Below are 14,738 nucleotides of genomic sequence, written 5' to 3' on the forward strand. Positions count from 1 at the left end.
ACCGCACTCCGCTGTCAGTTTATGACATTGTCAGTTTATGACTGTTCAGTAAACCATTCGGCCTGCGATTTAGGCTGGATTTTAGATTTTGGCCCCTTCTCTGATTGAGTTCGACACCCCTACACTACACCCACAAGCCAGGCCCACCGGCCACACCCACCAGCCAATCAGAGCAAGTATGCAAATTAACCCAACCAAGATGGCTACAGCCACAGAGAGCAGGAGGGAGGCTTGGATTTTCCTGGCAATGGAAGAAGCCAAGCTTTCTGCCTGCCCTAGCCAGCCTAAGCCTCCTCTCAAGGCTACAAAGTTTCAATTATAGAAGGTAAACAAACCCCCAAAGAAATGGCTGCCAGCCATGCAGTGAGCAGGAGGCTTGGCTCCGCTTCAGGCTACAAAGTTTCAATTGTAGAAGGTAAATAAATTCCAGATACCAGGGTCTCCCCTTGGGTCACCAGGGGGCATGGCTGGCCTGCAGACCATCACAGACCCCTCACCTAGGCTGCTCCACATCCCAAGGGAGCCCCCACCCTGATCCGGGACACCCTTCAGGGCAAACCAGCTGGCCACCAGGCCTCTATCCTATCTAATAAAAGTAATATGCAGATTGACCACACAAGCTGGCTGCCCCCATGTGGTCAAAGATCCTGCCCCCATGTGGAGACAAGATGGCCACCACAAGATGGCCAGCAGGGGAGGGCAGTTGAGAGGGACCAGGCCTGCAAAGGAGGGCAGTTGGAGGTGATCAACCCTGCAGGGGAGGGCAGTTAGAGTAACCAGGCCTGCAGGGGAGGGAAGTTAGGGGTAATCAGACTTGCAGGGGAGCAGTTAGGCATCAATCAGGCTGGCAGGGGAGTGGTTAGGGGGTGATCAGGCTGGCAGGCAGAAGCGGTTAAGGGCAATTAGGAAGACAGGCAAGCGAGCAGTTGGGAGCCAGCAGTCCTGGATTATGAGAGGGATGTCCTACTGCCCGTTTAGGCCTGATCCCAGTGGGCAGACAGACATCCCTCAAGGGGTCCCAGATTGAAGAGGGTGCCGGCTGGGCTGAGGGACCCTCCCCCCTGCACGAATTTCGTGCATCAGGCCTCTAGTTAGCATATTTAGCAAAATCTGTTGATTTTGCCTTTCGGATATATAGCCCTCTTCTTTCTGGTAACAGCATTCTGGTTCTCCTTTAGTGAATCAGCACACACTACACACACGCACAATACATTTGATTGAAGCGAGATTGCATTCTCCAGGGTCTGGAGTGGACATGTGACCAGGCTGGCCAATCAGAATGGTATGTCCACCTGGCTGCAGTGAGGGGCTGGGGTTCTCTGCTGGGAGCTTGGGCAGGACTGTGTGGATAGCTCTTTCCATTGAGATTGCTGCTTAAGAATGAAGCCAACACTAAGAAAAGCAGAGCTGAAACAGAAAGACTCCTTTCTGATGACACCATTGAGCCTCGAGGACTCAAATTTTCCTGGTCTACCTTTGGACTTTTCTTCCAGTTATATGAATCAATAAAATTTTATTCTTCTATAAACTGGTTAACAGTGGAAAAAATCCTATCAAAGACCAGAGTTCTAGCTGACAGATAAGGCGCAGGGGCCTCCGCAGAAGTAAAGCCGGGGTGGGGAGGGAAGGGGGGGGAAGGACAAGACACAGCAGCTCTGCCAGGTGGCTGCTGCTGGCACCTGCCTCTTCCACAGATCACAGGACCTGCCAACTCAGTGACCAGAAGCAACAATACAGAATGGTCTGAAGGGCAAAGTGCCCTCCCCAAGGTTGTACGGAGAACAATTAAAAGGGCCCAGAGCTTCTGTCGCACGTTTCGCAATATGGGGCAGAGCAGCTCCACCTGGATATCCTGGAAGCTGTCCCCTCGATGGGAGAGGACCGAGAGCTGGAGAGGAAAGCAATAGAAGAACTGCTCAAAGAGGCAAAACGTGGGGAAACCAGAGCAGAAACAATGGCACCTATGGGTTGGATGAGTGTCCTCTTGCTGGTACCAATAAAAGATTTCTCATCAACACAATTAAGAACACACTCCCCACAGAAAGAGCAAGATCATGAACAAAAAGAGAGCGATGAGGAACCCGTGAAGAGCCAGAACCAGAAAGAAGAAAGCCGGAAGAAGCGCAGAGCCCACCCTTACAAGCACAGCTTCCACGCTAGAGGCTCGGTCAGTCATTCTCCACCGAGGAAGCGGAGCAGCCAGGACAAATATGAAAAGCGGTCATGCACGCGATGAGGCGGGGAGGGAGAGCCAGCAGGACTGTCCCCAGTCACAGTGCTGCTACCTGCGGGAGACTGGGATGTGCGGAGGTTATTGAGGACATGCCCTGAGCTGACAGGGCAAACACCTAAGAGCAATTTTTACAGAAGGCCCTTTGTCCTTGTGACAAGCAAAAACGACATACAAACTCTTCAAGGAAATTAGTACAAAGGAACTTGCTTTGAATGTGTGTTGGCTAGTGTAAGCTACTTCCGCAGTGTAGTACACATATGTGTTGTTTCTATTCTATTTCATTAGAAATTGGTTCCAAAATAAATGTAGAACATAAAGGTTTGCAGAGATTGTAAAAACTAGTTTCAGTTTTTCTGGATGTGCTACAATTGTAGACATTTCTCAAACTTTCTCAAAAAATGAAATACTTGTAAATCCTATGTGTTACATTTCAGAGTGACAAATTTAAAGCTTAGAAATAATTTTTAAGAAAAGTTATAGCTTTCCAAGGGCTATAAATTTACCAAGAAACTCTTTGATAACTGCATTTGCTTTCCTTTAAGTGAACAATGTAGGAAACTCTCAAATGGCTTTGAATTTAGTGCTCCATCACTGGGCAGTGGTTAAAGATTGCCTGTGCACTCTCACACTTATTCCTGGGATAAAAGTTTTTTTATAGTTAGTTTCTTTTGAATATGTAAGTTTTAAGGGTGCTTTAAAGAGGAATCTCTCAAAAGTTAAAGTGGACATAATTCTTTTAATGCTATGTCTTATTTAGCTAAAGACCTATAATAACCACTCTTAGTATAGCTGTTTCAGAAATCTTTTGATTTTAAATAAAATTGTGTTTACAATGAAAAATAAATAAATAAATAAATAGGCCCAGACACAGTCTCAGAGCTCTGAACCTCAAGGTATTTCTACTGAGCCACACCCGTTCTCAGGCAGGGCTATAGCAGGAGCCAGGTCTGCACATTGCCTGATTAATATCTAGTTTATTGTGTTGGCTGGGTGGGGCTGAGGGCAACTTAGTTTCCTTCTATGTGAGACTCGGGTTCAGAATTCTGTCTTCCTGATCAGCTAGGGAGAGACAATGGTCGCCACCATAGGTCCCCCCAGTGTCACCACTTGGGTCCCCTGCTTGCTCCCTGCACACACTGTCTCAGTCAGTCACCTTGGCAATGAAAAGGGCTTGGTCTGGAGCTCCCATCTTCTCTCCAGGATGTGTAGATGGTTTCTTCCAGAAAATGCCAGCTCAGCCCCAGCCCTTCCCAGCAGCTCTGGTGGAGCAAGTGGGGACAGCTCCAGTGCCCCCCGCAGCACACTGGGCCCCTCTCCAGTGAGGATCCGGGGCCCAGACTCAGCATTGCTGCACCCCAGCATAGCATGGTACTCCCCCGGCCCAGGGGTGTACTGTTATCTCAGCCCTTGATGTGCCCCAGCTCTCCAAGCTCCCAGGCTTACCAAGTCTGCACACAAATGTCAGCAGAAGACAGTGGCTTTCAGCATTTCCAGCTCCGCAGTACAGCGTCTGTCCCATAGCCCTGCCACTCGTCCTGGGACTCAACCTGGGGAAGGGCCTCCATTTCCCTGGCCAAGCTCTACCGATCCAGACTGACCAGCAAGACCCAGGATGTCCAGCCGCCGAGGCTGCCTCCACGCAGGTCCCTCAGGACACAGACTCCCAGGACCACTTCCTCACAGCTGCCCAGCCAGCAGCTCCCCACGTGCAGTCCTGGGGATCCCCCAGTGACCCCACTGGTCGTTGGCACAGAGCAGAAGTGGACGGGAGGCCTCTCCCGAGAGCCTGTGGACACTGGGAACCGCTAGGGACACTGTCACTAGGAGTCGGCCTGGCTGGAAGCTTTAGGTCAGGGTTTCTGAAGTTTGGTCTTCGGCTGTCCCACATCTCTCATTTAAAATACAGATGTTGGCGCTCTCCCTCCCCGGAACACACTTTGCCTTTCCGTCCCCCTTCCCTTCCCCCTCCCTGCCCCAGGCACTTTACCATCAGCTTCCTCACTCCCAAGCTCTGAGGGCCCTTTCTTTGCCTCCATAACTTGTTTCCTAAGCCCATTTCTTCTAGGAATTACTTCTTCTACCTCTGATTTACCAAATAAATACCCTCTCACAGCTTGGGTCTTGGCTCTGAATTCTTTTGTGGCCGGAACCCAAGCACCAAGGCTGCTGATCCCAGGTCGGTCTGACCCCACAAGTCAGCACCTCTGCAGTCCCTGCCGCTTGCTTCCCAGGTTCATCCATGTGGTAATATGCATCAGCCTACAGCAAGCATGTCAAACTAGTGGCCTACGGGCCACATGCAGCCCACAACGAATAATTTTGTGGCCCAGCCAATATAATGGTATGTAACAAACGTTTTAATAAAAACTTCATAACTTAATTTTTACAAAATCCTATTGTACATAATTATTAATAATGAACTACAATGTTCGCTAATGACTGATGACTATACTAGTGTTGCATTCATTTCCCTTATGTACTTTACACTCAGGCACACCCTTTCTCGCCACTAATATTAGCAGCGAATATTTTAGAGCTGATTGCCACATCTTGGACTGACTTGTTTGGTATGCGCAACAGGAAATATTTCGCTTTCAGAGAACAAGAAAAATAGGTTTCTTTGCATTATGCTTATTAATTTGTGCAGTTATTCAGTGTCTGGTTAGTTAATGTTCAAGAAAAAATATTAATTTTTATTAAAATGTTCTATTATTTTATGTTAATGATTACTGATTTATTTCAGCCCTTTGTATTCAGCATGTCTCTATCAAAATAAATCTACGTTTCTATGAAAATTGAAGCTTTTGCTTTTTTGTGGCCCACATAAACTTACACCTTGTTTATTTGACCCGTGTTAGCCTTGGAGTACAGCATGCTTATTGTAGGAAGTCTGTAAAATGAATTTGGAACTGTCGATATATTATTAGGTCCAATCAAATCATTGAATCAGCACCCCCACGCCTGGGAGCTACCATTTAGATCACTTTACAACCAACATTCCCTTGTGCTTAACCCATGTTCAACAAACTGCGGCTCTCGAGCCACATGGAGCTCTTTGGCCCCTTGAGTGTGGCTCTTCCACAAAATACACGGCCTGGGTGAGTCTATTTTGAAGAGGTGGCACTAGAAGAAGTTTAAGTTTTAAAATTTTGGCTCTCAAAAGAAATTTCAATCGTTGTCCTGTTGATATTTGGCTCTGTTGACTCATGAGTTTGCTGACTGCTGGCTTAGACCACATTCCACTTGCTAAGACCATTATCCTTCCCCTCGGGACCTTCCTAGTACCCGGACCCGCCCAGTGAGTTCTCATCCAGAAAAAGCCTGCCTAGAGTCCTGTAAAATCTCTGACTCCCCACCCCACCATGTGGGGGCTCAGCCCATCTGGCTTTCCAGAGGACCTGGTTTGCAACCCCTTACTACTTCCGGCCTCCTGCATTCCTTTCAACGACCCAGCAATTATATCTGCTGCTTTGCTCAAGTTATGTTTCTTCAAACTGAAAGTGTGTCTAAAATGTCTTCATAAAAGTCCATCTAAGAAATGCTGGTTGTTTGCTTTTTTGTTTATTATTGGAACTTGAGGTTTCTATATTTAGAGTTCAAATTAAGTTGGAAAGAAATTGTATGGTTTTGGTAATAGAATGTATAAAATATGGAATATATTTTGAAGGGAAAAGAAAGTGAATTGTTTTAAAGTTGGTTGTTTCTGAATGAGTAAAGAGAGTTGGGAAAGTTGTAGAAAGGTTTGTGAATGTTATAGAAGGTTTGTAAAGAGAAATGTTAGAAGGAAGTTTTATAAATGACAGGCCAAATTGAAACTAAACTTAATACAGTAAATACATTGCTCTTAATTTGACTAATAAAAATGACAGTGATGTTAGGGAAGAAACGTGTTTCAATAGACTCTAAACTAGTTATCAGTATTAGCCTCTACTTCAATCAATTGTCTTCAGTTTTATTTTTCACCTGAGTTGCACTGGATCCTGAATTTTTCTAGTGTTCTTAAATATTTGACTACAACCCTCCAAACTAATGTTTAAGTTGTCTCCAATCCTTTGTCTTGGAATTAGCGAGAACTAAATGTTTTTTTTCCTTCCACTGGACCATTTTTTCTAATTCTTGTCATTCTAGCTTTTGCCCCAATAAATATTTTTAATAATGTTTTTATTATTATTATTATTATTTTTTTTTTTTTTTTTTTTTTTTTTTTTTTTTTTAGAGAGAGAGGAAAGACAGAAGTATCACCCAGGCTGGGGAGGAGGCTGCAACCAAGACATGTGCCCTGGACTAGAATCAAACCCAGGAACTTTCTGCCCACAGGCCCATGCTCTATCCACTGAACCAAACCAGCTAGGGCTGCCCCAATATGATTTATAACAGCGTTTGTCTCCACCAGCTTACAAGTCCTAGTCATACTCAGGAAGTACCACCTCTAGACACCCTGACGGAGAGCGAGGGTCTCTGGGCTCTGAGATAAAACATCACCCCTTTTCAACAGGAAGCAGCTACAGAGGAGTCCCTGTGCCCCTTTTCTCAGGAAGAATTCAGAGGCAAGGTCTGGAGGGGGATACTGCAGGCGGTTAGACAGACATGAGCACAGTAAGGACACAGACCAGGGGTCACCAGGTGGACAGCCCCAGATGCCAAGCAACAGGACAATCAATTTTAGGGTTTGGGCCTCGCCCCCAGGGTGGCTCTTCCTCCCCTCGCTTATCAAGGGTCATGTGGTTTGGACCCCTCCCTGCAGGTAACATCCAGGCCTCAGTGTTAGTTCAGCTCCAGGACCAGCTGCGTGAATAAGGAGCCCTGCCCTGGTGCCGGCCAGTCAGTGGAGACCACATCCCAGAGAGGACACCCCTGGAAACTGCTGGCTGTTTTGGTAAGATCTTCCCCAGGGACCTCCCCTGCAATCTCCACTTCTAAAACCCATAGGAGGGAAGACCTGTGTGCTCTCCTCCTGGGAGAACACCTTTGCCTTCCCCATTTCCTTCCCCTGTCCCTCCCCCCCCCCCCCCCCAGGCACCTTACGTCACCTTCCTCACTCCGGCTCCCCGCCCTGTCCTTTACCGCTATAAATTGCTTCCTAAGCCCATTTCATCTAGGAATTACTTCTACCTCTGTGAGTTACCAAATAACTGTTCTCTTACAAACATAAATAAATAAATGAATGAATAGATGATAGATAGATAGATAGATAGATAGATAGATAGATAGATAGATAGACAGATTTTTCTGGAGACTCCAGGAGCTCTCAAAAAGAGCAAAAGGGGCCAAGGGTCTGAGTATTTTATTTACCATCAACAAAATTTGAGAAACACTATATGGGGAAAACAGATCAGTTATAAAGAAAGTCAGCCACCATCTATCATCTCGCTCCTCTATTTCTCTTTATATACAAATCTTCCCCACATTGCCTGGAAACAAGAGCCACTCTGAGTTTTATCCCTCCCATCCCCCCCTTTAATAGGCCCAGAGACTAATAAACACCCTCAATCACAAAGTCTGTGTTCAGGTGACAGTCCTGACCAAAACCACACAATTCCCTCAGCAACCAAATACCCTCTCTGCTTCCTCCCCCCAACTAGGAGAGTCCTCTGTCAGAATCCCTGCAATGGGAATGCTAGCCTTGGGACGGGTCAATGCCCACCGCAGTACCAGAGGCCCAGGCTGCACAGTGACCTGTGACCTCAGACTCCCAACGTCAGGAAATGCCAGGAGGCAGACACTCCCCCACAGCCCTCTCACAGCATCCACAGCACGGGCAGTGTGTGCCCCATTCTGGAAGGTGCGCTCCGTCTGAGGCGGGCTTTGTCCAGAAGCGCGGAGACAAGGCGCTGAGAGCCGAGTACTGGTGAAGTGACCCAGAAACACTGGCGGGAGGGAGACAGGACCAGGGGGCCAGCCCGGGGCTCTCACAAGAGCGTAGTGCTGGGGCAAACGAGGCCCTGCCTGCTGGGGGTTTCTGTGCCTGTAAGTTGTCCCTTCTGAGGGTAAGAAACAGTATTAACCACAATTTCTACCTGCCATTGCCTGGGGCCTGCTCCAAGGGTCAGTAGCTCCCGGGCGCTCCAACCCACCCTTCACACAGCAGCATGCACGCTTGGCCAGCAAAGCCCTTCTGCAGTGTCACCATGCTTGTGGGGAGAAGCCATGAGGATCCTCAAAAAATTACAATAGCCCTGGCTGCTTTGGCTCAGTGGGTGGAGTGTCGGACTGCGGACTGCGGACTGAAGGGTCCCGGATCAATTCCAGTCAAGGGCAGGTAACTCGGTTGCAGGCTCTATCCTGTCTCTGGTTGGGGGCCCTTGCCAGCGGCAAGTAATGGATGTCTTACATCGCTGTCTCTCTCTCTCTTTCTCTCTCCCTCCTCCATTTCACTCTCTCTAAAAATCAATGCAAAAATATCCTTGGGTGAGGATTAACATAACATAACATAACATAACATAACATAACATAAACTAGAACTGCCATATGATCCAGCAGGATAATGAAATCAGGGTCTCGAAGACACTGCACCCCATGTTCACTGCAGCCTCATCCTCAGCAGCCAGGACACGGGAACAACTCGAATGTTCACCAACAGGAGCAGGTGGCGCCTTCCATTCCAGTGGACGCTGGGCTCAGTGGACAGAGCATCAGCCCGAGGACTGGAGGGTCCCAGATTCCATTCCAATCAAGGGCATGTACCTCAGTTGCAGGCTCGATCTCCACCCTGGTCAGGGCATGTGTGGGAGGCAACCAATCAACGTGCCTCTCTCACATAGATGTTTCTCTCAGTCTCTCTCTTTCCCTCCCACTTTCTCCAAAAATCAACGGAAAAGTATCCTCCAGTGAGGATTACAAAAACAAAAAGAGGAAATCCTACCATTTGTGACAAAGTGGGGGGACCTGGAGGCATTGTGCCGAGTGAGATAAGGCAGCCACAGCGTTTCGGATGGCTTGTTATATAAGGCCTCTAACAGAGCCAAAGCTATAGAAGTGAATAGAATGGTGGTTACCAGGGCGTGGCGCAGGGGCATAGGAAACCGCTGTTCAATGGACATAAAGTTAGGTACACAAGGCAAGCTCCAGAGCTCTGCTGTACCACATTCTCCTCCAGTATGCCCAGGCCCACTAAGGTTCTGTGCACTTAAAAATTTAAGCAGGTAGGCCTCATGGTGAGTGTTCTTACCACATAAGTTAAAAACAAAACAAAAACCTAAAAAACAAAGGGATAAATTTTGGGAGATGACTATGTAAAACCTTGATTATGTCCAAACTCATCAAATTGTGTGCATATGTGGTGTCGCGTACCAATTAGAGCTCACGAAAGCTGGGGTCGGGAGCGCTGGCCGGTGAAGCCTGGCTGGAGTGCTAACCATGGGCTCTCCTAGACCGCAAAGCCCTGCCTGTTGCCTTGGCCAATGCCTGCAGCGTGTGCGGTCCCCACAGCCAGTTCCCAGGTGGGGGCGACATTCCCCAAGGCAGAGCTGGGGAGAGATGAGCACAGGTGGCTCTCCAGCACAGACCTGGGCGAGGGCGTGGCCAGGACAACCAGCATCTCCCAGAGCTATGGCCACGTGCTTTGCTACAGACCTAGGATCTTACCATTTTATGTGACTTTCACACTCCTTTTGTGGTATGTCAATTTAAACATCCCCAAGGATTTACTCTCAAAAACTTTGATTTCATAGCATAGAAAGGTATGTCTTATTTATAATGTATTATCTCTCTCCTCCCCTCACCCAAATCACAGCAGCACGCACCCATGGGACCAAGAGGAAACCCATTTAAGAAGACCTCATGGTCAACTTCACGGTGATGGATAGCTCTTGTCTGACCAGCACAGACAAGAGCTACCAGCACTTCGTTGTCCTCTAAGCAATCATCCCTTACCCCTCCTGAGTCCTCAGCACCTACATTTCCCCCCTCCAGCAGGCAGCACATGACACAGGTCTGGCCAATCAGAACGTTCCATTCTCCTGGAGAAGGGACCAGGCCCCAGGGAGCTGATGACACTCTTTGCTAGAAATCTTTAAAAAGAAAACCTGTTCCCACTGGACTACTGAGGAGGCCAGGAGCCGCTGGTGGCCAGACCTTTCTAGAATGAAGCCAACATACACACAAATGAGAGAAGTGGAGAAAACTAAGGCAGACAGCATCCTTTGAGCTCTCAGCTCAGCTCTGCCTGAGGACACTTTCAGACTGTTATCTGAGCCACCGCACCCCTTTTACCTGAAGTCCCTTTGATTTGGGATTTCAGTCACTGGCGTCCAAAATGTTGTTGGCTGATTTATAGGCCTGAGATCAAGTGAGTTGGACGTTAGTGCACGCCCATCCAGCGCTGCCGCCTGGAGCCTAAAGAGAGTTCAGTGTAGAAGAAGGGTTTATTGGAGCCCCTCCCTCCGTGGGGGCTGAGAATGAACACCGGGCAGAACTGGTCTTTTCAAGCTGGCCGCACGCACAAAGGTCACTTCAGGATCCGGATGCTCATCTTCTGCTCGATGTTCATCTTCTCCAGGGACTGGTGGGGATGGGTGCAGTTAAGACAACTTGAACTTCAGCCCTCCAGTCTTCCAACTTCCTCTCCCACCTCACGGCCCCCAGGGAACCCCTCTCTTTCTGCCCTCCTCCTTCAGGCTCCATTTCCCTGTCCATCTGTCCTGGGAACTCATCCTTCCAACTCCTCGGCCCCAAGGGCGTTCTGACCTTGGTGAACTCCAGGAAGGACACAGCCCCATCCCCATCTTCATCGGCCTCCTGCACCGTGCGGTCAGTAATGCTTTCCAGCTGCTCTTCCGTCACCTGCACCCCAACCATTAGCCGGAGCACCTGGGAGGAGGAAGAGCCGGCCATAAAGAGGAGGCACAGGGACTACTAGCACCCTCCCCCAACCTTGTCCATGTCGCCCCCAAAGTTACAAAGTATTAACGATTTCATAACCCACTCCCCCTTTGTCCACCCGTTCCCATCACATCCACCAATAGTTTCCCCTACTGCTTCTCAGTGTAAACCCTCACTACCCCTCACTCACCTCAACAGTATGCCCAGCCCATTCTCAACTGCAGCCTCAGAACCCAGCCTCCACCTCATCCTCCAGCCATTCCCAAACCCCCACTTCATTACCTGGATCCCAGTTTTTCAATCTCCATTGCCGTTTGGGGCCAGATAGCTCCTTGCTGGGGAGGAGGGGCTGTCCTTTGTTTAGCAGCATTCCTGACCTCCACCCTCTAGGTGCCAGCCCCACCACCCCCTCCCCAGCTGTGATAACCAAAATGTCTCCAGATATGGGCGATGTCATTCAGGGGGCAGAATCACCCCCAGCTGAACCTCTGATCTATTCCCAACCTCATTCCCAATTGCTTCCCCATCTCTCAACTAACCCTCACTCCAACCCCACCCATTCCCATTGCCCAGGCCACCCCCCCAAACCACCCCCCACCACCATGCCATACCCCCCCAACCCCACCCCGCACACGCCACATCTCTGCTCTTGTGCCCTCCCCACCTGTAGCATCTCGTGCCTGGAGATCTTTCCATCTCCATCCAGGTCGTAGAGCTGAAAAGCAACTGGGAAGAAGGGGAGGGGAAAGGAAGGTGGGTTCCCTTGATTCTCGCCCAGAAGATCCCGGAGGGGCAGGGAGGTCGTAAGGGCTCACAAAGGGGGTGGAGGGTGCCTGGGCCCTCACGGGTGTGGAAAATCTGGGGTCTCACTGAGGGGGACCCTACCAACTCACAGCGAAGTTTGTTCATTCTGCTGTTGAGGGGTTCGGGTTGCATGGGGTTCCAGGTTCCTGTGTCCTCATCATCTACAGGTCGGAAATGAGCCAGGACTCGGGCAAAGTCGGGGAATTCCACTCGAAGGCTCCTGGGAGGGTGAGAAGGGGGAAGCAGAGGCAGTGATTACCTTGGCCCTCCTTCTGCCCCCATCCCTAATATCCCTCACCTTTCTCCGCCAACCAAATCTCCCCCACTTACCCCCCACTTATTCTCCCCACCCAATCTCCCCCACCCAATCTCCCTCACCTATTCTCCCCACCCCATTATCTCCCTCACCCAATCTCCCCCAACCATCCTGCCCACCCAATCTCCCCACCCAATCTCCCCACCCATTCTCCCCACCCATTCTCCCCACCCAATCTCCCCACCCATTCTCCCCCACCCAATCTCCCCACCCAATCTCCCCGTTCAATCTCCCTCACCCATTCTCTCCCCATCCAATCTCCCCACCCATTCTCCTCCAGGCATTCTCCCTCACCCAATCTCCCCACCCAATCTCCCTCATCCATTCTCTCCCCATCCAATTTCCCCACCCAATCTCCCCCGCCCCCATTCTCCCCACCCAATCTCCCCACCCATCTCCCCCCCACAGTGCCACACAAGCTTTTCCCTCCAGCTCCCCTCACCCATCAGGGAAGAAGCTGTCTATAATGCGATCCCCCAGGGGGTTCACGGCCAGGGCCCCGATCTGCTGCAGGTCCACGCGGCTGGAAAGGAGGTTCAAAGTGAGGAGGGAGGGAGGATAGAGACCGAGGGTAAGCGGGGCACCGGGAGGTCACAGGTCACCCCTCACCTCAGATAGCCCTTCTTGTTACTGTCCAGGGCCCGGAACCGGTGGTAGAGGCGGAGCAGGGTGGCCTGCGAGACTGCGGGCGGGAAGGGACAGGGTGAGCCCCCTGCGCCCCCCAGAGCTCGGGGGCGGCCGGAGGGCGCGCGCTGCTCGGACCCGGGCGGCGGGAGGCTGGAGGCGGCGCGCGTACCCGGAGCCCCCCCCCCACCGCCCGCGCCCCCCGCGGACCCCGCCGCCCCCTCGCCTCCGGCCGGGGAGCCTGGTGCCGATCCGATCCCGGGAGCCCGCCCGCCCGCCGCAGCCCGGCGCTCACAGCCCGTCTCCCGCCGAATGCGCTCCGCGTCCGGCACCTGCGCCGCGCGCGAGCCGCCCGAGCCCATGGCGCCGCCGTGTCCTCCCCAGCGCGGCCGCGGCCCGGCCGAAGGCCACCGCCAGGCGGGGCTCCGGGCTCGGCCCCGGGCCCGCCCTCCGCCCTCCGCCCGCCCGGCCCCGAGGAGCGCCCGAGCGGCGGGCACAGGCGGCGGCCCAGGGGCGCGGTCGGCGGGCGAGGCTGGGCGAGGCCGGGCCCCCGCCCTCCGGTCCCGCCGCCCTCCCGCCCTCCCCGCCCCTCCCGCCCGCTCCCACGGGTCCTCCCCGCCTCCTCGCCCTCCTCCGCGGGCCCAGCCCTCCCAGCCCCGTCTCCCGGGGCCGCGAGTAGGGCCGGGGTCCCCGCCTCCCTCTGCGCACAGAACACAGGTCCCTCTGGGCGGGGGAGCGGAGCCGGTAGGTCCAGTCCGCACGGCCGGCCTGGCCCCTCCCCAGGCAGGGGCAGCGGGATCGGTGTCACGGACTCCCGAAGGGGGGCAGGGGAGGGCCCCGGGCCAGAGGGGGCGCAGGGCTGAGTGGAAGGAGCCCTGCACTTGGCACTTGCATCGCAGCCCAGCCAGGCACTGGCTGCCTCCTGTCTGGTCCGCACACGCAGCTGCTGCTGGATGAGCCGGTGCTTTCCAATCAGGAGACTGGACCAGACCAGAGTCCCTCTCTCCCTGGAGGCCGGAGTCTGGCACCTCTCGGCCTCGCTGCTGCAGCTGGGAGCAGCTGCCAAGTTCAAATGGAGCCCGGAGCCCGGAGCGCTGTCCTGGGGTGCAGCGCCCACCCAGCCCGCCACGCCCTCTGAGCCAGGGCTCTGGTAGACGCCCCAACCCGGGGCTGACTCAGACCTCTGGCCGTGGGCTCGCAGGCTTCAAGCACACCGCTTGTGCCAAGCGCTCGCTTGCATTAGCACACACACTCCACAACACCTGCTAAACTGTGTCCCTGCTTTTAAAAAATATATATGTATATACCTTATTGATTTCAGAGAGGAAGAGAGAGGTAGAAACATCAGTGATGAGAGAGAATCATTGATGGGCTGCTTCCTGCACGCCCCCTACTGGGGACCCAGCCTACAATCCATGCACGTGCCCCTGACCCTTCCTTCAGTCCACAGGCGGCAGCTCTGTCCACTGGGCCACACCGGCTAGGTGTTTTCCTGCTTTCATGCGGCGGAGGCTGCCCAGAGAGCCAGATGTGAGCTATTGTAAAGCATGAGAGAGAACCACATGGCCCCCAAAGGGGCAGTTTTTTATTCTTTATGTATCAGGCACAGGTGCACATACAGTATGTCAGCCATGTTAAAATTTCTCAGGAAGGGGTAATCAGAGGGAAAACTGTTCCTTAAGTGGCGACAATAATGAAAACAGAAGGGCTGAGAAACTTGGCTGTAAAAGAGCAAGCGCCCCAGGTGTCCAGTGTGACTTTATCCTCCCCTGCCCCTCCCCCATCACAGTCTCACATAGACACATTCCCCAGGGGCCGCTCATTACGCTCATTACAAGGGTTCAAGTTCATATCCGCCCCGGAGAGAGAAAAGCTGGAGAAACAATTGAAGCTCCAGCCCCTGGCAGAGACTTGCATCAGAGAAGCCTTGAAAATATTGAT

The 14,738-nt window shown here is 52.0% G+C and overlaps 2 protein-coding genes and 1 pseudogene across 4 annotated transcripts in view; 2 read left to right on the forward strand and 1 right to left on the reverse strand.

The window, feature by feature from the left end:
- The first annotated feature begins 1,843 nt into the window (after window positions 1-1,843).
- Window positions 1,844-2,873, forward strand: LOC311621172 (protein POLR1D-like; annotated as a pseudogene). Its single transcript has one exon. The product of its transcript is annotated as a protein POLR1D-like (transcript).
- A 7,704-nt stretch (window positions 2,874-10,577) lies between these two features.
- Window positions 10,578-13,259, reverse strand: CHP2 (calcineurin like EF-hand protein 2). Of its 2 annotated transcripts, none has more exons than XM_084880819.1 (7): window positions 13,093-13,259; window positions 12,783-12,855; window positions 12,616-12,696; window positions 11,947-12,077; window positions 11,718-11,779; window positions 10,919-11,041; window positions 10,578-10,733 (listed from the first exon to the last, which is right to left on the reverse strand). In XM_084880819.1, exons 1-7 carry the CDS (start codon window positions 13,157-13,159, stop codon window positions 10,680-10,682), a joined length of 591 nt encoding a protein of 196 aa, XP_084736945.1. In that variant the 5' UTR covers window positions 13,160-13,259; the 3' UTR covers window positions 10,578-10,679. The 2 variants fall into 2 exon arrangements, with proteins under 2 accessions (XP_084736945.1, XP_084736946.1); XM_084880820.1 differs by lacking the exon at window positions 10,578-10,733 and adding an exon at window positions 11,336-11,388.
- Window positions 13,158-14,738, forward strand: part of ERN2 (endoplasmic reticulum to nucleus signaling 2) — a gene marked incomplete at both ends in the record, with an annotated part of 44,921 nt that continues 43,340 nt past the window's right edge. Inside the window, one exon of the mRNA XM_084882145.1 lies at window positions 13,158-13,214. Coding sequence (XP_084738271.1) covers window positions 13,158-13,214 — 57 coding nt within the window. The remainder of the gene's footprint in view (window positions 13,215-14,738) is intronic.

This window comes from Pipistrellus hanaki (assembly GCF_964339955.1).
Source record: "Pipistrellus hanaki genome assembly, chromosome: 4".
Taxonomy (NCBI): domain Eukaryota; kingdom Metazoa; phylum Chordata; class Mammalia; order Chiroptera; family Vespertilionidae; genus Pipistrellus; species Pipistrellus hanaki.